Source organism: Stegostoma tigrinum, chromosome 7 (genome assembly GCF_030684315.1).
Source record: "Stegostoma tigrinum isolate sSteTig4 chromosome 7, sSteTig4.hap1, whole genome shotgun sequence".
Classification (NCBI taxonomy): domain Eukaryota; kingdom Metazoa; phylum Chordata; class Chondrichthyes; order Orectolobiformes; family Stegostomatidae; genus Stegostoma; species Stegostoma tigrinum.
In genome coordinates, this window is record NC_081360.1 from 97447724 (window position 1) to 97470187 (window position 22464).

At 43.9% G+C, this 22464-nt stretch overlaps 1 protein-coding gene across 7 annotated transcripts in view; it reads right to left on the minus strand.

The window, feature by feature from the left end:
* adcy5 (adenylate cyclase 5) overlaps window positions 1–22464 on the minus strand; it is a 405848-nt gene that overhangs the window by 59167 nt on the left and 324217 nt on the right. For 6 of the 7 annotated variants that reach the window (XM_059647537.1, XM_059647542.1, XM_059647541.1 and 3 more), the window contains 3 exons: window positions 11210–11357; window positions 7225–7322; window positions 4307–4394 (listed from right to left, as the gene is read on the minus strand). In XM_059647537.1, coding sequence (XP_059503520.1) covers window positions 4307–4394; window positions 7225–7322; window positions 11210–11357 — 334 coding nt within the window. The remainder of the gene's footprint in view (window positions 1–4306; window positions 4395–7224; window positions 7323–11209; window positions 11358–22464) is intronic. The other variant, XM_059647539.1, reaches the window with a different exon arrangement.

Genomic DNA, 22464 nt, shown 5'->3' on the forward strand with positions numbered 1-22464 from the left:
GGCTCTGGATTTTGATTAACTGTAAAGGATAAGCATGTTAGGAGTTGATGGGCTTTGATTTATCATGTATTCTGAAATCTTACGAACTGTGTTGAATTTACCCGAACGCTTGGTTTGGTTTATTTTTGAAGTGATTGGAACGAGGTGGTTCTCATTGAGTATGAGATCCTTGATTAGGATTGTTAATCTAGGCCAACAAGGAAAGCCCTGGCCAACTAATATAACCAGGTGATTTAGAGTCTCCTCAGTTTACGGGACTGACTCTGAGCTAGCTGACCTTAGCCAGTGAACTGTGCACAAGTAAATAAAGGGTGGCTTGGTGATTGGATACCAGCCCCTACGCAGTTATTTCAATTTCATTTTTATTTCTTTTGTGTGCATTCAACATCTTGGAGGGCCAGGTTAATGAACAAAGCAGGACTGGAGGTCTAATCTGTATTTATTTTAATGTAAGGAGTGTAACAAGTAAGGCAGATGAGCTTAGAGTTTGAATTAGTAACTGGAACTACAAGGTTGTAACTATTACAGAAACTTGGTTAAGAGAAGAAACTGGTATGTCAATGTTCCAGGGTTTAGAAGTTTCCGGCATGACAGGAATGTAAAAAAGGTGGGGGAGTGATTAAGGAATACTTGACAGATGCACTAAGACAGGATGTTTTGGAGAGCTCATCCAGTGAGATCATTCGAGTAGAACACAGGAACACAATAAAGGTGCAATCACAGTGATAGCTTATATCGTTGGCCTCCAAACAGCCAGTAAGAGATATATAGGCAGATCATGAAAAGGTGAAAGAAATAATGTTGTTTTAGTGGGTGATTTTAATTTCCCCAATATTGGCTGAGGCTCACTTACAAACAGGGGCTTAGATGGGTCAGAATTTGTTAGGTCCATCCAGGAGGGCTTCTCGAAACAATATAAAGATAGTTCAGCCAGGGAAGAGGCTGTACTAAACCTTGCACTGGGAATGAGCCTAGCCAAGTGATTAAGGTTTCAGTGAGTGAGTATTTTGGGAACAGTGACCATAATTCTACAAGTTTTAAAACAGTTATGGATAAGGATAAGATTGATTCTCAGGTGAAACTGCTAAATTGGAAGAAGGTTAATTAACCCAGTATTGGGCAAGAACTGGAGAAAATAGATTGCAGATGACTGTTGAGGGTAAATCCACACCTGACACAGAGTTTTTTAAAAGCCAGTTGATTAGAGTTCAGGACCAGCATGATGCTGTCAGAATGAAAGATAAGGATGGCAAGGTTCAGGAACCTTGAATGACAAGAAATATTGAAAATTTAAGCAAAAAGAAAAGGAAGCCTGTGTAAGGTTTAGAAAATTAAGATCAGACAAGGCACTTGAGCAATGTAAAGAAAGCAGAAAAGAACATAAGTAAGGAATTAGGACCAGAAGTAGGATTATGGAGAACAAGCATCTAAAGTCAGCAGTAAATGTCTCCGTGATAATGGGAACTGCAGATGCTGGAGAATCCAAGACAATAAAATGTGAGGCTGGATGAACACAGCGGGCCAAGCAGCATCTCAGGAGCACAAAAGCTGACGTTTCGGGCCTAGACCCTTCATCAGAGAGGAGGATGGGGTGAGGGTTCTGGAATAAATAGGGAGAGAGGGGAGGCGGACCGAAGATGGAGAGAAAAGAAGATAGGTGGAGAGGAGAGTATAGGTGGGGAGGAAGGGAGGGATAGGTCAGTCCAGGGAAGACGGACAGGTCAAGGAGGTGGGATGAGGTTAGTAGGTAGGAGATGGAGGTGCGGCTTGGGGTGGGAGCAAGGGATGGGTGAGAGGAAGAACAGGTTAGGGAGGCAGAGACAGGTTGGACTGGTTTTGGGATGCAGTGGGTGGAGGGGAAGAGCTGGGCTGGATGTGTGGTGCAGTGGGGAGAGGGGACGAACTGGGCTGGCTTTGGGATGCGGTGGGGGAAGGGGAGATTTTGAAGCTGGTGAAGTCCACATTGATACCATTGGGCTGCAGGGTTCCCAAGCGGAATATGAGTTGCTGTTCCTGCAACCTTCGGGTGGCATCATTGTGGCACTGCAGGAGGCCCATGATGGACATGTCATCTAAAGAATGGGAGGGGGAGTGGAAATGGTTTGCGACTGGGAGGTGCAGTTGTTTATTGCGAACCGAGCGGAGGTGTTCTGCAGAGCGGTCCCCAAGCCTCCGCTTGGTTTTCCCAATGTAGAGGAAGCCACACCGGGTACAGTGGATGCAGTATACCACATTGGCAGACGTGCAGGTGAACCTCTGCTTAATGTGGAATGTCATCTTGGGGCCTGGGATAGGGGTGAGGGAGGAGGTGTGGGGGCTAGTGTAGCATTTCCTGCGGTTGCAGGGGAAGGTGCCGGGTGTGGTGGGGTTGGAGGGCAGTGTGGAGCGAACAAGGGAGTCACGGAGAGAGTGGTCTCTCCGGAAAGCAGACAGGGGTGGGGATGGAAAAATATCTTGGGTGGTGGGGTCGGATTGTAGATGGCGGAAGTGTCGGAGGATGATGCGTTGTATCTGGAGGTTGGTGGGGTGGTGTGTGAGAACGAGGGGAATCCTCTTTGGGCGGTTGTGGCGGGGGCGGGGTGTGAGGGATGTGTTGCAGGAAATGCGGGAGACACGGTCAAGGGCGTTCTCGACCACTGTGGGCGGAAAGTTGCGGTCCTTGAAGAACTTGGACATCTGGGATGTGCGGGAGTGGAATGCCTCATCGTGGGAGCAGATGCGGCGGAGGCGAAGGAACCCAGTAAATCATGCAGTCATGACCAGGGCACCTCCATATTATATTGCAAATCCCTGGGAAGTCTCTACAGACTGCAATTTGAGAACCACAGCAGGGACTTCTGCTCTTCCACTAAGTAGCAAGATAAAGAAAGGTTAGAAAGGATCTATAAGGTGGTTTCGTAAAGGAGAAGAGTAAGAATGGAGAGCTGGAGAGGTCTGGGGAGGGAGTTCCAGACAGACTACTGAAGAAACTATAAGCATTTGATTGTGATGAGTATGGTCTCATTGGTCACATCACTGGCTAGGCCAGATAAAGATGACGGTTTCCTTCCCTAAAAACCAGATGGGTATTTTTCAACTATCAATTCATCGTCATCATTAGCCTCTTAATTCTAGATTTTTACTGAATTCAAAATCCAGTGTCTGTTTTAGCACAATTCGAAACCAGGTCCCCGGAACATCACCTGGAACTCTGGAATAACAACCCAGTGATAATGCCACTAGGCTGTTGCTTCCCCCAAAATGCACATAATGCCTAATGTGGGACAAAGTGTGCTTGGCAGGAGTATTTGGTTAGGATATATGAAAGAAAAAAAGGGTTTGCATTTATAAAGCACCTTTTCATAATATGTGAACACAGTAAATATATGAAACATGGCAACAAATTCATGCACAGCAATGAGACAAAAATAGAAATTGTTGGAAAAGATCAGCAGGTCTGGCAGCATCTGTGTACAGAAATAAGAGTTAGTGTTTCAGGTTGAGTGACCCTTCCTCAGCAATGAGATCATGACTAGATAAATTTCTTTTCACTGTAGCTGGTTGGGAATAAAACCTTGGCAAAGAATTCCACAGGCTCACTACTCTTGGTGAAGAAATTATTCCTCATCTCATTCCAAAATGGCCTATCCTGTATCCTTACACTGCAACCCTGATTCTGGACTCCCTGGTCATCAGGAACATCCTTCCTGAGCTTAACCTGTCCAGTCCTGTAAGAATTTTATAGGTTTTCATGAGATCATCCCTTATTCTTGTAAACCACAGTGAATATAGTCCTAACTAATCTGTAGTGGGGTGGCACTGGCCTGTAAATCTAGAGACTTGGGCAACGTTCTGGGAAACCCAGGTTCAAAACCCGCCATGACAGATGGTAGAATTTGAATTCAATAAATATTTAGAATTAAGAGCTTATTGTTTGAAAAACCCATCTAGTTTCCTTTAGGCAAGGAAACTGTCAGCCTTACCTGGTCCGGCCTACATGTGACTCTAGACCCATAGCAATGCGGTTGACTCTCAGTTGCCCTCAAACCAATTAGGAATGCGCAATATATGCTGGCCTGGCCAGCGATGCTCTCATCCTGAGAATAAATTTTTAAAAAGTCTCTTTTCAGTCAGTCCTGGCATCCCAGGAATTGGTTTGGTAAACTTTGGTGCACTCCTTATATAGTCAGAACATCGTTCCTCAGATAAGGTTGAATGGACTGCTCCTGTTCTCATGTTAATATCAAACACTTACCCCAATGGACGGGAGCTGTAGAGGCAAGAGATGATGCAGGGTGGGGAATTCCAAGTGTTCTTAGTTGCTCACCTTGACACAGCAGTAAATGGTGGAAACGAACAGTACACTTGCCAGGACCAAAAGGCAGGACAGGTAAAAACCCAGCATCAACATAGAACTGCAAGCCGAGGATGAGGGAGTGAGGGAAGAAAGAGAAAAAAAAATACATTAGCTCCAAGATGGTTCTCATGATGCAGGTGTCACAGGCTGTGTCATTGTACTTTTGGACACTACAAATAAGCTCACCACTTTTCATCCATTGTTTGACCACCAGACAGAAACTGTATATCAAGGGTCCTCACCTCAAGAACATGTCTAGTAACTGGCTAAAGCAATGGAAAGACATAATTTTAAGGGGAGGGGCAGGGACAGAGACTAGGGAAAGTGGAATCCTCAATGATGGCTGTACAAGTTGAAAAATCTTTCTAAAAAGCATTCTTCTTTTATCTTCTTTCAAGATATGTGGGTGTTGCTGGCGAGGCCCGCATTTATTGCCCTTGAAAAGGTAATGGCGAGCTACCTTCTAGAACCACAGCAGTCTTTGGGATGCAGATGCTCCCACAGTAGAGTTACAAAGGGTGCCCCAGGAGTGTGACCTATTTATTAATGCAGCAGCATCTCCTCCAAGTATAAAGCAACAAAGTTATGGCAAATATTTGCAAAACAACTGTTAGAACTTAGCTGGAGTATCAGGCTGAAATGTGCTGTCAAAATAAGGGTGAAGGTAGTAAAGCACATCATTCTTTCTGTGTAAATGGTGCAGAAGCCTCAGATCAGGGGTAAGTGTGTGATTAAACATGAATATCCAAATATTGGGCACAAGTTATGCCAAACTCATGTGAAGCTTTGTGAAAACAGCATCTTGCACTTTTTTAGGAAATTGCTACCTTTGCCCATTAACCTGGCCACAGAAAGATAAGTCTAATCATTATACAGTCACAGAGACATAGAGTAATACAGGATGAAAACAAGCCCTTTGGCCCAAACTGGTCCATGCTGACCACGGTGCCCCTTCAGCTAGCCCCAACTGGTTCATATCCCTCTAAATCCTTCCCATCCATGTACCTATCTAAATGTTTTTTAAAGTTGCTATTGTACCTGCCTCAACCACTTTTTCTGGCAGCCCAATCCACACACGCGCCATTTTCTGCATGAAGAAGTTGTCGTTCAGGCCCTTCTTAAATCCTTTCCTGTTCACTTCAAACCTATGCCCTCTAGTTTTCAATTCTCCATCCCTGGGAAAAAGACTATATGCATTCATCCTACCTATGCCCCTCATAATTTTATATATCTCAATAAGGTATCTCATTCTCCTACGTTCCAAGGAATAAAGTCCTATACTGGCCAATATCTCCCCATAGCTCAGGCCTACTAGTCCTGGCAACATTCTTGTAAATCTTCTTTGCACACTTTCTAGTTTAACTATGTCATTCCTGCAACAGGGTGACCAAAACTGTACACAATACTCCAAGTGTGGCCTCAACGATGATTTATACAACTGTAACATGATGTCCCAACTCCTATACTCAATGCCTCGACTGGTGAAGACCAGCATGTTAAATACCTTCTTCACCACCCCATCCACCTGTGACGCCACTTTCAACAAATTATGTATTTATACTCCTTGGGCCCTCTGTCCCACAACACTCCTCAGGACTTTACCATTTACCGTATAAGTCCTACCTTGGTTTGACTATTATAATCATACTCATAATCATGAGGATAAATGGAATTTGCAAGGAAGTATAGATAGGTTCAGTGAATGGGCACAATTTTCAGGGCACCTTTACAATGTTAAACACTAAGATGTTCTTTTAAAAATCTTCCTTTCTGTCCTCTTTTCTTTCTATCCCAATACAACTTTCTTTCTCTCTTTGTACTTCTTCTGTGTCTGATGCAATGTTGATTTTACTCAATCTAATTCACTCTCCTTCATGCTGTTCCCTGTTTATTTCTCAATCCTTAAAATCTCATTGGTTAAGGACACAGAAAGAAAGACATGCAATTTTATAGTGTTTCTCGAGATCACAAACATTTCGCGTTGCTTTCTAGTGAATATAATAAAGTGTTCTTGGAGGTGTAGTCAGTGTAATACAGGATTTGTGGTAAGCAATACACACATACAGCAAGCTCCCACAAAAAATCAATGTGATAATGAACAGATAATCAGCTTTTGTGATGTTGGCTAAAGAATAAATATTGTCAAGGATAACAGATAATAAATGCTGGCATATCCTGCGAGGTTCCAATCCTGGAATAAATTATTTTTTGTGAGAGCCTAAGCCAAAGGATGCAGAAGTGAGGAATTTTTTCTCTCATATACTTGCACCTCTCTTCCCCAGAGAGCAGTGAGGAAGGTTATTTGAACATCCAAGACTATCAAGGTCATCATATATTGTTTGGGGTAGGTGAGAATGTGGAGTTGAAGCCTTGACCATATCTGCTATGCTCTATTTAAATAGCAGTGCAAGCTCAAGGGACTGAATAGTTCACTCCTGCTCAATATAGAACCATAGAATCCCCACAACATGGAAGCCCAGCGAGTCCACACCAATCCTCCAAAGAGTATCTCACACAGACCCACCCCTCTATCCTATCCTATAACTCTGCCTTACCCATGGCTAATCTACTTAGTCTGCACTTCCTTGGCCACTATGGGCAATTTCACATGGCCAATCCAGCTAACCTGCACATCTTTGGACTGTGGGGAGGGAACCAGAGCACCCAGAGGAAACCCATGCAGACACAGGGAGAACATGCAAACTCCACAAAGACAGTTGTCGAGGTGAAATCAAACTGGAGTCTCTAGTGCTGAGAGGCAGCAGTGCTAACCAATGAGCCACTGCATCACCATACATATGCATATATGTATTAACAATTCATGGTGAGAAAGCAGTTTTGACTGAATGAGAAATTTCCCTCAAGTAAAGGCAGTCATGCAGACTTACTGGGGCATGATGGTTATCTGAATGCAGCAGATAAAGAGGAAGACAAGACAGGAACAGGCTACATAGGCTCCAAATCGGTCATCCACCTCCTTTGAATACTGCAAAGAAAAGACAGTGATAATCAGAGGCTTTACGCATGGAAAGGCCCCTTGGTCTACTGTGTCTGATCTGGCTCTTGGCAAGAACAGTCAAGCTTACATGTCCATTTGCCCCATGCCTTTTGCTCATAATGCTGCAAATTCCACATTTTCCAGTATCTGTTGGTTATATTATTCATAAGGAAACAGGAGCCAACTGTTATGTGAATGTACATCCTGGAGACTACATTTTGCTGCTGCAATGCAGTCATGTGCTAAATAACAAAAATGTATCAATCTCCTAGTCAGATTGAGAAATATAACAATTTGCTGAATAAAGTTCTAGCATTTTGATCCTGATTACGTGTAACTAATAGGAACCACACGACAACCACGTCTAGCTCCCTTTTAAAACTGTTTCTTGGTCTGCTTCAAGTAGCTTCTAAATTTGAGCATTTTCTAGATCACAAGTCGTTGGATGAAAATATTTCTCCTTATCACCACTCTATATGCTTCATTAATGATTTTAAATCTATTAACCTACTCAGCCAGGTTGAATAGTTCTTTTTTCTCTGTTGAAACCTCTAACATCCAGAAGAACAAGGGCAGCAGATACACAGAACACAACCATCTACAAGTACCATTTCAAATACTGTACCATCCTGTACTGGAAATATATCGCTGTTCCTTCAGTGTCACCAGGTCAGAATCCAGAATCTCCCTTCAATTGTGGGGACAACTACATCAATGGGACTTCAGGAGTTCAAGAAGGCAACTCATCACCACTTTCTCAAAGACAACTGGTGATGGGCAATAATTACTGGTCAAGCCAGTGATGCCCACACCCCACAGAAGAACAAAAATCAAATTATCTTGAATAACTCGAGCAGATGACCATTAGAGTCATACAGCATGGAGACAGGTCTTGCGGCCCAAACTGGTCAATGCCAACTAAAATGTACATCCACGCTAATCCATTTCCCTGCACTGGCCCTTATACTTCTAAACCTTTCCTGTCCATGTATTCGTTCAAATGACTTTTAAATGATGTTAAAGTACCCGCCTCAACCACTTCTGCTGGCAGCTCATTCCATATGCGTACCACCGTCTGTGTAAAAAAGTTGCCCCTCAGGTTCCCACTTATTCTTTCCTCTCTTACCTGAAACTGATGCCCTGTAGTCCTCAATTCCCCAAACCTGGGAAAAAAAACTGAGTGTATTCACCCTATCCATGCCTCTTACGATCTATTTTTAAGATCGCCAAGCAGATTGCTACACTTGAAAGAAAAGAGTCTTAGCTTGTCCAGTCGCTTGAGTCCCTGCAACATCCTTATAAATTCCTTCCGTTCTTTTTCCAGTTTAATAACATCCTTAAAGCAAAAGGACCAAAACTGAACATAATACTCATAGCTTCACAACTTCTGTACTCAATGCCTTGTGTGCCAAGCACCTTCTTCACTGCCCGGTCTACCTGTGACTCCACTTCACAGAACCATGCACCTGAACTCCAAGGTCCCTCTGTTCCACTACACCTCTCAAGACCCTACCATTCACCATGAAAGCTCCACCTTGATTTGACTGTCCAAAATGCAACACCTCACACTTACCTATATTAAGCTCCATTTGCCTTTTCTCATGCCCAGTTCCCCAGCTGATCAAAATCCTGCTGCAATTTATGATAACCTTTCTCACTGTCCAGCGTACCACCTATTTTAGTGTCATCTGCAAACTAACTAATCATGCCTTGTACATTCTCATCTATATCACAGTCTAGTCACAGGCCTCCACTCTGACATGCATACTTCTCTGCTTCCTACCATCAAGCCAACTGTGAATCTAATTTGTCACAATACTACACAATAGACCTCTTCAATACATCATCACACACTGCCTCCTGTAAAGACTCCATCCCATTCTCTCAGTTCCTCCTTCTCCGTCACAAATATTCAGATGAGGCCAACTTCGACAATGGAGCCTCTGAAATATCCACCTTTTTCCTCAACTGTGGATTCCCTAGCACCATTGTCAACAAGATTGTCAACTGGGTCCAATCCACCTCCTGCACTTCTGCCCTCACCTCTTCTCTTCCCTCCCACAACAGCGCGGGGTTCCCCTTGTCCTTACCTACCATCCCACGAGCATCCACATCCAGAATCTAGGACCTAAAATTATTGAACTTGCTATTGAGTCCGGAGGGCTGCAGGTCCCCAAGTGGAAAATGAGGTGTTGTTCTTCCCACTTGCATTGATCTTTGCTGGAACACTGCAGCAAGCCAGAGACAGATATGTTGGCCAGGGAACAAGATGGTGCGTTGAAGTGGCAGGCAACGGGTAGCTCAGGATCTTTCTTGCGAGCAGAACGTAGATATTCTGCAAAGTGGTCACCCAATCTACGCTTTGTTTCCCCAATGTAGAGGAGACTGCATTATGCGCAGTGAATGCTGTAAATTAGATTCTAGGAACTGCACATGAAGTGTTGATTTAGCCACTTCCACCACCTCCAGACACATTTTCCCCTTCTCTCCCTTGTGTACCTTCCGCAGGGGCTGTTCCCTCCAGGACACCCTGGTCTACACTTCCTTCACACCAACACACCCCCATAGTCCTACGGCACCTTCCCCGGTAACCAGTGAAAGTGCAACATCTGCCAATTTACCTCCTGCCTCCCCAGCATCAAAAAGCCCAAACACACTCTCCAGCTAAATCAACACTTCATGTGCACTTCCGAGAATCTAATTTACAGCATTCACTGCTCATAATGCAGTCTCCTCTACATTGGGGAAACAAAGCGTAGATTGGGTGACCACTTTGCAGAATATCTACGTTCTGCTCGCAAGAAAGATCCTGAGCTACCCGTTCTCTGCCACTTCAATGCACCATCTTGTTCCCTGGCTAACATATCTGTCTCTGGCTTGCTGCAGTGTTCCAGCAAACATCAATGCAAGCGGGAAGAACAACACCTCATTTTCCACTTGGGGACCTGCAGCCCTCCGGACTCAATAGCAAGTTCAATAATTTTAGGTCCTAAATTCTCCCATGTCCTAGCCCCCCACCCCACACATTAGGCTGTGTTATCTCGCAGCCTGCCATTACACACTACCTGTGGCTCATCACAGTCCCCATTAACAACTGTTCACCCTCCCAGCTGGGTCGTTATCAACTCCTTGGTCTGTCTAACTGTCTTTCTCTCTCTTTAGGAGGCTCTATTCTATTGTTTACTCCATACCCCAACCACTCCCTACATACTGCATATAAGCTGACGTTTTCCCAGCTCCTGTCAGTTCTGAGGAAGGGTTACCGGACCCGAAACATTAACTCTGATTTTCCTTCACAGATGCTGCCAGACCTGCTGAGATTTTCCAGCAACTTCTGATTATGTTCCTGATTTACAGCATCCGCAGTTTTTTTTCCGGTTTTTATTCTAGATTACTGGTCCAGTAACGTTCACCCCACTACCACCTCCATTAAAGTGTGCTGAAGTGACAGCTGAGAAAACATATGCTATGTGTATAATTCATGCTATATATACATCATCTTGGACTGTGTCAGAGGGTCAAATTCATTAGTTTCTGGGATGACGTTATTGTCGTTTGATGAGGGTTTGAGCAGAATGGGCCTGTCCTCTCTAAAATTTTGAAGACTTAAGAAGTGATCGGAGTGACTTCATAAAGATTTTGTAGTGCTTTAACAGATTAGATGCTCACTCTAACAACAGGTGAATTTTTAGAATTCTCTACCCTAGCAGGTAGTGGTGCTCAGTTGTTGAGTATATTCAAGAAGGAGACCTAGAAATTTTATGGGCACCAAGCAATGGCGGAGTTGAGGTAGATCACCCCTTACTGACATGGCAAAGCAGTCCTAAGGGACCATATGACGAAATCCTATTTGCTATATTTCTGCCAGGATTTACCTTCTTCTCTAGCTCAGGTTTCCTGAACGTCAGCAGGAATTTTCGCACATGCTCAGAACGTAGGCGATCAATGCTTCTCGCATCGATGGCTCGTCCAAGGAATTCATCCACCTCATCCTCGGGGTTCATGTTCTCTTGAGTATTTCTGCTGAAGGAAGGAAATCAAAAAGCAATCAACAAACTTAATTTATTTCATGTGCAAGTTAGTTTTTTCATCAGCAAAACATTTTACAGATTGATCCCTTTTGTTTAAACTCTTGCTCTATGTGCTGTGTGTACCTGATTCCCCTGCCCTGGCAGACCTATGTTGGTGAACTATTGTATTGACCTTGATCTGCCAACAGTTGCTCTTCTACTGAGAGTTGAGTGCACCAATCCCGAAAGGGCAACAACCAACATGGCAGTATTCTTTACTTCTCTCATCCCTAAATTTGAAATGCTGCAACCCAATGAGATTAAAACAGTCTGTTTATAGCTTCAGTGTCACACAAAACAAGCTTCTCTATAGCTGTGCTGTTACTAAGACTGCCTGTTTCTAAACCTCTGTAAAATCACCTGAATTCATCAACATGTAAGCTTAACAGCTGCTGAAATCCTCATCCATGCCTCAGTTACCGCTAGCTTTCAAAGCACCCCGTCTAGTCTTCTACATTCTACTCTGTGCAAATTTGATATTGTCTATTGCCCAAGTCTGAACTTGCAAAAAGCCCTGCTCCAACAATACCCCTGACTGTTGTTTGTTGACCTATACTGGCTCCTGGTTAACTGGTGCCTTAATTTTAACACTTTCAACCTTGACATCAAATCTCTTCATCACCTCGCCCCTCCTCATCTCTGAATTGACCTTGAAAGTCAGGATAAAAGCAAAGTACTACAGATGCTGGAAATCTGTAATAAAAAGAGTAAGGGAAAGATTCAGTAGATCTGGCAGCATCAGTGGAGACAAAAGCAGAGTTAATGTTTTGAGTGCTTCATGATATTTTTCAGAGCATAAATGACTATTATGAAGAGGTGTAATTTTAAGGTGATTGGAGGCAAGTATAGGGGAGATGTCCGAAGTAGTTTCTTTATGCAGAGAATGGTGTGTGCATGGAATGCGCTGCTGGCAGTGGTAGTGGAGTCAGATACATTAGGGACAGTCAAGCGACTCTTGGGTGGACACATAGATGATAGTATAATATAGGCTATGAATGGTAGTTTGATCTTAGAGTAAGATAATTGGTCAGCACAACATTGTGGGCTGAAGGGCCTGCACTGTGCTGTACTATTCTATGTTCTAATGTGGTTGCCTCTTAACTGCCCTCCAAAACAGTTTTAAAACCACTCAGTTGAATCAAAATATTAAGAAGTCTCAAAAAAGTAAAAAGTTAAACCTGGTGGATCACCCGGCATCTATCTAGGCACTAGAAAAATCAAGTGCAAACACAGCCCTGCTGATGCTGCAAAGTCCTCCTTACTAATATCTAGGGGACTAGTGCCAAAGTTGGGAGAGCTGACTCACACACTAGTCAACAATAGCCTGACACAGTCATACTCATGACATTGTACCTTAGAGATAATGTTTCAAGATACTAGCATTACCGTCCCTGGCTATGTCCTGTCCCACGAGCAGAATGTTCTACAATTCACAACAATATTCAGCCAGAAATGCTGAGTAGATGATTCATTTTGGCCTCCTCCAGAGGTCCCCAGCATCATAGATACCAGTCTTCAGCCAATTTGAAGCACTCCATGTAATAGCAAAGAAACAGACAGACAGTGCAGAGATCCCCTGTGGGCATTCCCCTCAGCAATAAGTATACCGTTTTGGATACTGCTGGGGGGGTTGACCTACCAGAGGAAAGCCATAGTAGTCAGTTCTCTGGCACTGAGCCTGACACTGTGGCAAAGAAGGGAAGGGGGCAGAATAGAAAAGTACTCGTGGTAGGGGACTCGATAGTTAGGGGAATCGACAGGAGATTTTGTGGGCAAGATCGGGATTCCCGGAAGGTATGTTGCCTCCCTGGTGCCAGGGTCCGGGACGTCTCCGATCGGGTGTATAAAGTTCTGAAAGGGGAGGGTGAACAGCCAGAAATCGTGTTACATATTGGCACAAATGATATAGCCAGAAATAGGTTTGAGGATATAAAAAGTGATTTCAGGGAGTTAGGATGGAAGCTGCAGAGCAGGACGAACAGAGTAGTGTTCTCTGGTTTACTACCGGTGCCACGAGATAGCGAGGTGAGGAACAGGGAGCGGGCGCAGCTGAACACGTGGCTACGCAGCTGGTGTAGGAGGGAGGGTTTCAGATATGTTGATAATTGGGATGCCTTCTGGGGAAGGTGGGACCTGTACAAGAAGGACGGGTTGCATCTGAACTGGAAGGGGACCAATGTCCTGGGTGGAAGGTTTGCTCGAGTAGTTCGAGAGGGTTTAAACTAGTATGGCAGGGGGGTGGGAACCTGAGCTGTATACCAGAGGTGAGCGTTGATGCAGGTGAGGCAGTAGCAAGAGGTAGACCAGCTAGTGGGAAGGATTTTCCTGGGAAGGAACCAAGGGATCGGTTAAAGTGTGTTTGCTTTAATGCAAGGAGTATCAGGAATAAAAGTGATGAACTTAGAGCATGGATCAGTACCTGGTGCTATGATGTTGTGGCCATAACAGAGACATGGGTTTCTCATGGGCTGGAATGGTTGCTGGATATTCCAGGGTTTAGAACATTTAAAAAGAATAGGGAGGGGGGAAAAAGAGGAGGGGGTGTAGCACTACTAATCAGAGAGGGTATCACAGCTACAGAAGCTTCCATTGTCGAGGAAGATCTGCCTACTGAGTCAGTATGGGTGGAAATTAGGAACAGCAAAGGAGTAGTCACCTCGTTAGGGGTTTACTACAGGCCCCCCAATAGCAGCAGGGAGATTGTAGAAAGCATAGGTCGACAGATTTTGGAAAAGTGTGGACGCAGTAGGGTTGTTGTAATGGGTGACTTTAACTTTCCTAATATTGATTGGAACCTCCTTCGAGCAGAAGATTTGAATGGAGCTGTTTTTGTAAGGTGTGTTCAGGAGGGTTTCCTAACGCAGTACGTTGACAGGCCGACGAGGGGAGAAGCCATTCTAGACTTGGTGCTCGGAAACGAGCCGGGGCAGGTATCAGATCTTGTGGTGGGAGAGCATTTTGGTGATAGTGACCATAACACTCTCTCATTCTACATAGCTATGGAGAAGGAGAGGATTAGGCAGAATGGGAGGATATTTAATTGGGGAAGAGGAAACTATGATGCGATTAGACACGAGTTAGGAAGCATGGACTGGGAGCAGTTGTTCCATGGTAAGGGAACTATAGACATGTGGAGATGGTTTAAGGAACAGTTGTTGGGAGTGATGAGTAAATATGTCCCTCTGAGACAGGCAAGACGGGGTAAGATAAAGGAACCTTGGATGACGAGAGCGGTGGAGCTTCTAGTGAAAAGGAAGAAGGTAGCTTACATAAGGTGGAGGAAGCTAGGGTCAAGTTCAGCTAGAGAGGATTACATGCAGGCAAGGAAGGAGCTCAAAAATGGTCTGAGGAGAGCCAGGAGGGGGCACGAGAAAGGCTTGGCAGAAGGAATCCGGGAAAACACAAAGGCATTTTACACTTACGTGAGGAATAAGAGAATGGTCAAAGAAAGAGTAGGGCCGATCAGGGATAGCATAGGGAACTTGTGTGTGGAGCCTGAGGAGGTAGGGGAAGCCCTAAATGAGTTTTTTGCTTCTGTCTTTACGAAAGAAACGACCTGTGTAGTGAATGAAACCTTTGAAGAGCAGGTGTGCATGCTGGAATGGATAGAGATAGAGGAAGCTGATGTACTGAAAATTTTGTCAAACATTAAGATTGACAAGTCGCCAGGCCCGGATCAGATTTGTCCTCGGCTGCTTTGGGAAGCGAGAAATGCAATTGCTTCGCCACTTGCGAAGATCTTTGCATCCTCGCTCTCCACTGGAGTCGTACCTGAGGACTGGAGAGAGGCAAATGTAATTCCTCTCTTCAAGAAAGGAAATAGGGAAATCCCCGGCAATTATAGACCGGTAAGTCTCACGTCTGTCGTCTGCAAGGTGTTAGAAAGGATTCTGAGGGATAAGATTTATGACCATCTGGAAGAGCATGGCTTGATCAAATACAGTCAACACGGCTTTGTGAGGGGTAGGTCATGCCTTACAAACCTTATCGAGTTTTTTGAGGATGTGACTAGTAAGGTTGATGAGGGTCAAGCTGTGGATGTGGTGTATGTGGACTTCAGTAGGGCGTTTGATAGGGTTCCCCATGGAAGGCTCATTCAGAAGGTCAGGAGGAATGGGATACAGGGGAACTTAGCTGCTTGGATACAGAATTGGCTGGCCAACAGAAGACAGCGAGTGGTAGTAGAAGGAAAATATTCTGCCTGGAAGTCAGTGGTGAGTGGGGTTCCACAGGGCTCTGTCCTTGGGCCTCTACTGTTTGTAATTTTTATTAATGACTTGGACGAGGGAATTGAAGGATGGGTCAGCAAGTTTGCAGACGACACAAAGGTCGGAGGTGTCGTTGACAGTGTAGAGGGCTGTTGTAGGCTGCAGCGGGACATTGACAGGATGCAGAGATGGGCTGAGAGGTGGCAGATGGAGTTCAACCTGGATAAATGCGAGGTGATGCATTTTGGAAGGTCGAATTTGAAAGCTGAGTACAGGATTAAGGATAGGATTCTTGGCAGCGTGGAGGAACAGAGGGATCTTGGTGTGCAGATACATAGATCCCTTAAAATGGCCACCCAAGTGGACAGGGTTGTTAAGAAAGCATATGGTGTTTTGGCTTTCATTAACAGGGGGATTGAGTTTAAGAGTCGTGAGATCTTGTTGCAGCTCTATAAAACTTTGGTTAGACCGCACTTGGAATACTGCGTCCAGTTCTGGGCGCCCTATTATAGGAAAGATGTGGATGCTTTGGAGAGGGTTCAGAGGAGGTTTACCAGGATGCTGCCTGGACTGGAGGGCTTATCTTATGAAGAGAGGTTGACTGAGCTCGGTCTCTTTTCATTGGAGAAAAGGAGGAGGAGAGGGGACCTAATTGAGGTATACAAGATAATGAGAGGCATAGATAGAGTCAATAGCCAGAGACTATTTCCCAGGGCAGAAATGGCTAGCACGAGGGGTCATAGTTTTAAGCTGGTTGGTGGAAAGTATAGAGGGGATGTCAGAGGCAGGTTCTTTACGCAGAGAGTTGTGAGAGCATGGAATGCGTTGCCAGCAGCAGTTGTGGAAGCAAGGTCATTGGGGTCATTTAAGAGACTGCTGGACATGCATATGGTCACAGAAATTTGAGGGTGCATCCATGAGGATCAATGGTCGGCACAACATTGTGGGCTGAAGGGCCTGTTCTGTGCTGTACTGTTCTATGTTCTATGTTCTATGTTCTAAACGGTTGAAGGCACTGGATTCTGCAAATGTTTTGGGCTCTGTCAACATTACAGCAATAGCATTAAAGATGTATGCTCCAGAACTTGCCACACCCCTAACCAAGCTGTTCCAGTCCAGCTTCAACACTAGCATCTATCCGCCAATGTGGAAAATTGCCCAGGGTGTGTCTTATACCTAAAGGACAGGACAAATCCAACCTGGCCAATTACTACCCCAGCAGTCTACGCTCAATCCTAAGTGATTGAAGGTGTCATCAACAGTGCTTTCAAGCAGCACCAGCTCAGCAATAACAGTGTTCGCTGACTCCCATCAGGATCACTCAGCTCTTGACTTCATTTCAGCCTTGGTTTAAACATGGACATAAAGGCTGAACTCCAGAGGTGAGGTGCAAGTGGTTGGCCTTGACATCAAAGCATCATTTGGCCACGTGTGAGATCAAGGAGCCCTGATGAAAACTGAAGTTAATGGAAATGGGGGAAAGCACTCCACTGGTTGGAGTCATATCTGGCACACTGGAAGATGGTCATGGTTGTTGTCATCAGCCATGTCAGCTCCAAGACATCTCCACAGGAGTTCCTGGGGGTAGTGTCCTAGGCCCAACTATCTACATCTGTTTCATCAGTGACTGTCTTCCTCAATCAAAAGTCAAAAGTGGTGATGATCGTTGATGGCTGCACAAAGTTTAGCACCATTCAAGATTCCTCATATACTACCATATAGTGCATATATAGCAAGTCCTGGAAAATATTTAGGTTTAGCTTGAAAAAATTTGAGCCACAGAAATGCCAGGCAGTGACTATCTCAGAGCATCTTGGGTCGGGTCCAGCCGGCGATGCCCACATTTCCTGAATGAATAAGTCACTCCAAAATTAGTTTCCTTGCCTTCGATTGTTTGGGCCCAAGACTAGAAATTCCCTTTCTACGCTTCTCAAACTTATCATTCCTCCTTTAAGATACTCCTTAATACAAAATAAAATTTAACTAAGCTTTTGACCATCTGACCTAATACATGCTTAAGTCTGTTCTGATAGTGCTTCAGTAACCAGAACAGTTTGCACATATTTGAGTGCATTCTACCAGTCCTCTAGGGACAGGCTGAGAGGGCAGGAGACAGCCTGTAAAATTGTGAGGACAAGTGGACATTTTCCAATCAACCTGTTTAGCTACATTTTCATATGTCTCTGAGGAATAGTACCACTGAACCACAACAACCCTGGTGTACAGCATTGGGGAAGGTGAATGATGACCTTCTTACATAGATGCCAGTGTGCCATTTACGTGGCCAATTAAGGCCCTCACCTAGAGTGAGACAGCAAGCTAAGCCCTCTGAAGGGATGTGAGGGCTGTTATGGCATTCCAAATTTAGCAGGAGGCCTGCCCTAATAGCAATAGCCACCCCAAATGTGGCAACAATGCTGCCTGCCTTCAGAAACCCATTTCCCTCCCTATCTGCAGGGCCAGTCCAACTCAAAAACCACTTACCAAGTTGGTTTGGTGTCTGGCCAATAGCTTCTGATGACTATGCAGTAGTACAAAATAAATCTATTCTCCTTTATAAACCGAACAACAGAAATGCACTCCTGGAGAAGTGAGCTGAATGTTAGGACACTGGACAGATTTTGGAAATGGTTGTGAGTTTCACCAGGGAGACTGTGCAGTAGGTATTCACTGTGGAGGAGACCAAATGAACTGCAGAATATTCTTCATCTAAAAAGACCTGTGTTCTATTAAATGTGTCTACAGGTGTTTTGGAAAGGCAGTCTGCCTTCCTTACTTAGCCTACAAGGGCTTCAATCCCACGCTGTCATTGTTGACTCTTAACTGTCCTGTGAAGTAGCCAAGGAAGTCACTGAATCTTATCAACTGTCTAATCACAATCCTGTCTACACAGCCAAGACCCTCTTAGTGCAGCTGGTGAATAGTAAATGGTGGATTTTCCAACATCACCCGCATCCCAAGAATGAGTAAAAGTAAAAATGCAAACCTATCGATGGATGATGATGGGATAGTGTAAAGGGAGGGGCTTAGATTAGTTCACAGGTTGGAGCAACATCAAGGGCCGAAGGGCCTGTTCTGCGCTGTATTGTTCTATGTTCTATGCTGTATTCATAACCTTCCCTTATTACTTTCCCCTCCTCTCTTTAGTTCTGGTCAGTCTTATAGACGTAGACGTAGAACGTAGAACATTACAGCACAGTACAGGCCCTTCGGCCCTCGATGTTGTGCCGACCTGTCATACCGATCTGAAGCCCATCTAACCTACACTATTCCATGTACGTCCATATGCTTATCCGATGACGACTTAAATGTACCTAAAGTTGGCGAATCTACTACCGTTGCAGGCAAAGCGTTCTATTCCCTTACTACTCTCTGAGTAAAGAAACTACCTCTGACATCTGTCCTATATCTTTCACCCGTCAATTTAAAGCTATGCCCCCTCGTGCTCGCCGTCACCATCCTAGGAAAAAGGCTCTGCCTATCCACCCTATCTAACCCTCTGAATTTTATATTTATCACCATTTCCTGTTTCCGTATATTGTGACGGAGACATACTGAGAAATTAGGGGAATCAGTCTCTGGAGGATCCAGGACTGAAGCAATCACTAGGCTGTTGAATTCACAGGAAATCCAATAACCTAATGCTGCATTATTGCAACAGAGGTTAGACTGGATGCTTACAATGTACATCCATTCCTTATGAAAGCAGACAGTATCATAAGGCTGAGACAGCAAACAAAAATATATTTATGTTTTATATCAGAGAAAAACGTAAAACAATATTAAAATATTGTGATTTACGCAATCGTTTAAATTGTCTAAATACATTAATATACCAAGTTTGAAGAATCATTTAACTCAGACATGGAGCCAGTGTGACTTGGAGAGTGGAGATGCGAGAAAAGAGCTTTAGAAACAAATTGAGGCTTGATTGCTAAGCACTGCTCATGTGTGACCCAGTCACTTTTTTTCTGGCTGTAGTGTGAGAACTCAGCAAAGAAAATTCTTTGGTTATGCCTGTTAGCTTGAATTATTTCCTTCCTTGTGACAGCTCCTTGAAGTTCTCGAAGGTAGCCTTGAAGATCATGACTCCTATTGTAATCACGGTGTTTGTTCTGGCACTGTATCTCCACGCTCAGCAGGTAGAATCAACTGCCAGGTTGGACTTCCACTGGAAACTGCAGGTAGGAAGTCAGCCACAACCTTTATTCTGCTGCCAAGTTTCCCTTGATGCCAAGTCATGTCTGTAACTCCCTACTGTAACTCCTGTCGTTGACCAACAGGTGGAAAAGCCTCTTGTCGGTATGAAATGATTTCTCACCTTTTGAACTGGTGCTTGATGAGCTATTCACATCAGCAAGTTTCCCAATCTGTAGGTTTTAGTTGAATTCATTCAACAATATGACCGATAAAATTAGCTTCAGCGCCGTTCAGCTGTACATGCGTTGGGAGAAAGAGGGGGAATCTTTTGCCAGTGACTCCAATTTGAAAACAACAAAAGACATCCTTAGTCAGTTCAACAATGATACAATGTCCAAATGTGATCCACATAATGATGATTTAGGGCCATACGTTGACAAGTGAGAGAAGAATCAGAGGACCACATTATCTCTTACAAATGTTTCTAAAGATTTGTGGAGTGTGGGTGATAAGAAGCAGAGTGTACAATCAAAACCAATGGAACAACTGAAATAAAGAAATTAACTTTGTAGTATGTTGCAAGTGGCCCTGCATTTATCTCAATGAATTAGAAGATTGTGGGCTCAAGTCCTACTCTGGAGATTCTAACATGTAATTATTCACGACATTCCAGTGAGGAGGTGTTAGAATGTTGTCTTTGTTATGATCTCCGCCGGGTGAACTGATAATGCTTGATGAGAAATTTCAACTTCTGGTTAAAAACTAAATGAATGGTACATCAAGATTTAAAATCTTTTACTGTAATAAATGACTACAGTGACTATTAGCAAAGCACTATTTTCTTTTTGTAGGCAACTTACACATTAACCTGCAGAGAGGACCATTTCCTGTTTTTACATGTCACATATTACCCTCCACTCTCCATACAATTACACTCATTCTGGCAAATAGTTCACAGCTGATCCCAGCTTCCAATGGGTTTTGTATCTCCACTTCACCAGGGATTAATTTGAAGTGACCATTTGCAGACATATTCCTCAGTTTTCAGAGCTTCTTAAATCCACCATCAACTGCTGTATTCCCACGACCGTCCTTACCCAAAGTCAGACCCAATATAATACCTTTTTGGGATTTTAATAAACTAGGAGTCTGCGCTTCACAAAATGAGAGCTGCTGCCCTGGTCTCCAAGTGTAATGGTCTTGCATCTGCTTCTCAGTGAAAAAAACAAGAGCATTCCTTTGGTCTGCAACAATCAAACCATCCAGACATACGGTCAGGCAGATTTCTGAACTGGTCATGTGACCCCATATATAAACCCTAATTTTAAAACAGTGGCCTCAAAATACAATACACAGGAGCAAAAGTAGACTTTTCAGCCCATCAATTCTACTCCACCATTCAGTAAGATCATGGCCGATCTGATAATGCCTTCCACTTTCTGCCATTTCCCAATAATCCTTGACTCCCTTACTGATGAAAAATCTCACTGTCTCAACCTTGGATGTTCTTAATGGCCCAGCCCTTTACAGTCCTTCTGATCTTCCCTGGTCTCAACTGTTCTTTCATTCCAGCTCCTCAGAGTCCTCAACTCCTCAAAATTAAAGTCTGTCAACTTCCTCTTAATTGATCCTGCCTCCACAGTCTTCTGGGTTAGAGAATACCAGACATTCACTACCCTCTGGGAGAAGAAATTCCTTAAAATCTAACAAGAAATCATGATCTCCTTATTCGGTAACTTATGTCTGTGAATTTGAGATTCCCCCACAAGTGAAAACATCTTCTCAACATCTACCCGTCAAGCCCCTGCAGAGTCCTATAAACAAGGGTTGAAGGTGTTTTCTTGTTAATGTTGTGCGTTTCGCATTTGAAAACATTTGCAGTATAATTTTGAAAAATGTTATTTTCATGTATGTAGCAGCTATGAAATGGATACGAAACACTAACCATAACGTTTTCTATTGGCTGCAGGTGGGAATCAGCAATTGGTATATATAGAAATGTGTTTTGTGTCAGGGCTGTGTTGTCATTATTGTGGCTAGTGATAGGTTTAGGATAAGGTCAAAGTTATGATGAGGTCTATGGTTAAGGTTAATGCAAGGGTGGAAAAAGGGCTGGGGTTATTGTTGCGATTAGGGTTCACTATGAACCTGAGTTATGACTAGTTGTGGGATTTTGGGCTAGGGTTAGGCCTATGGTTAAGGCAAGGTTTAGTATTCGGTTTAGATTTTGGGTTAGTGTTGGGTAGCGTCATTCTGAAGGCTCAGGCTATATTTAGGATGTGAGCTAGGACTTCTGTCACATCTGGCTACAGCCATGAATGCAGTTAAGGTTAGAGCAGGGGATTATGTTTGTTGTTTTTACTTCGACTTTGATTAGGGTTAGGGATCATCTCTGCGAATGCTTTTATGAAGAGGTGTCACCAATTTCACTAAGATAAGTAGAAAAGTAAGTTGTCAGGAGGATATGAAGAGTCTGCAGAAGGCTCTAGACATATTAAATGAGTGAGCAAAACTTTGCCAGGTGGAGTAAAATATTGGAAAATGTGATCTGGTTTACTCTGGCAATAAGTGTGGTATGATTTTAAATGGCATAGGACTGCAGAACTTGGTGGATTTGGATGTCTTGGTACATGAATCACAGGAAGTTGGTATGCAGGTGCAAATGGAATGTTGAGATTTACTGGTAGTACAATTGAGTACAAAGTAGGGAAT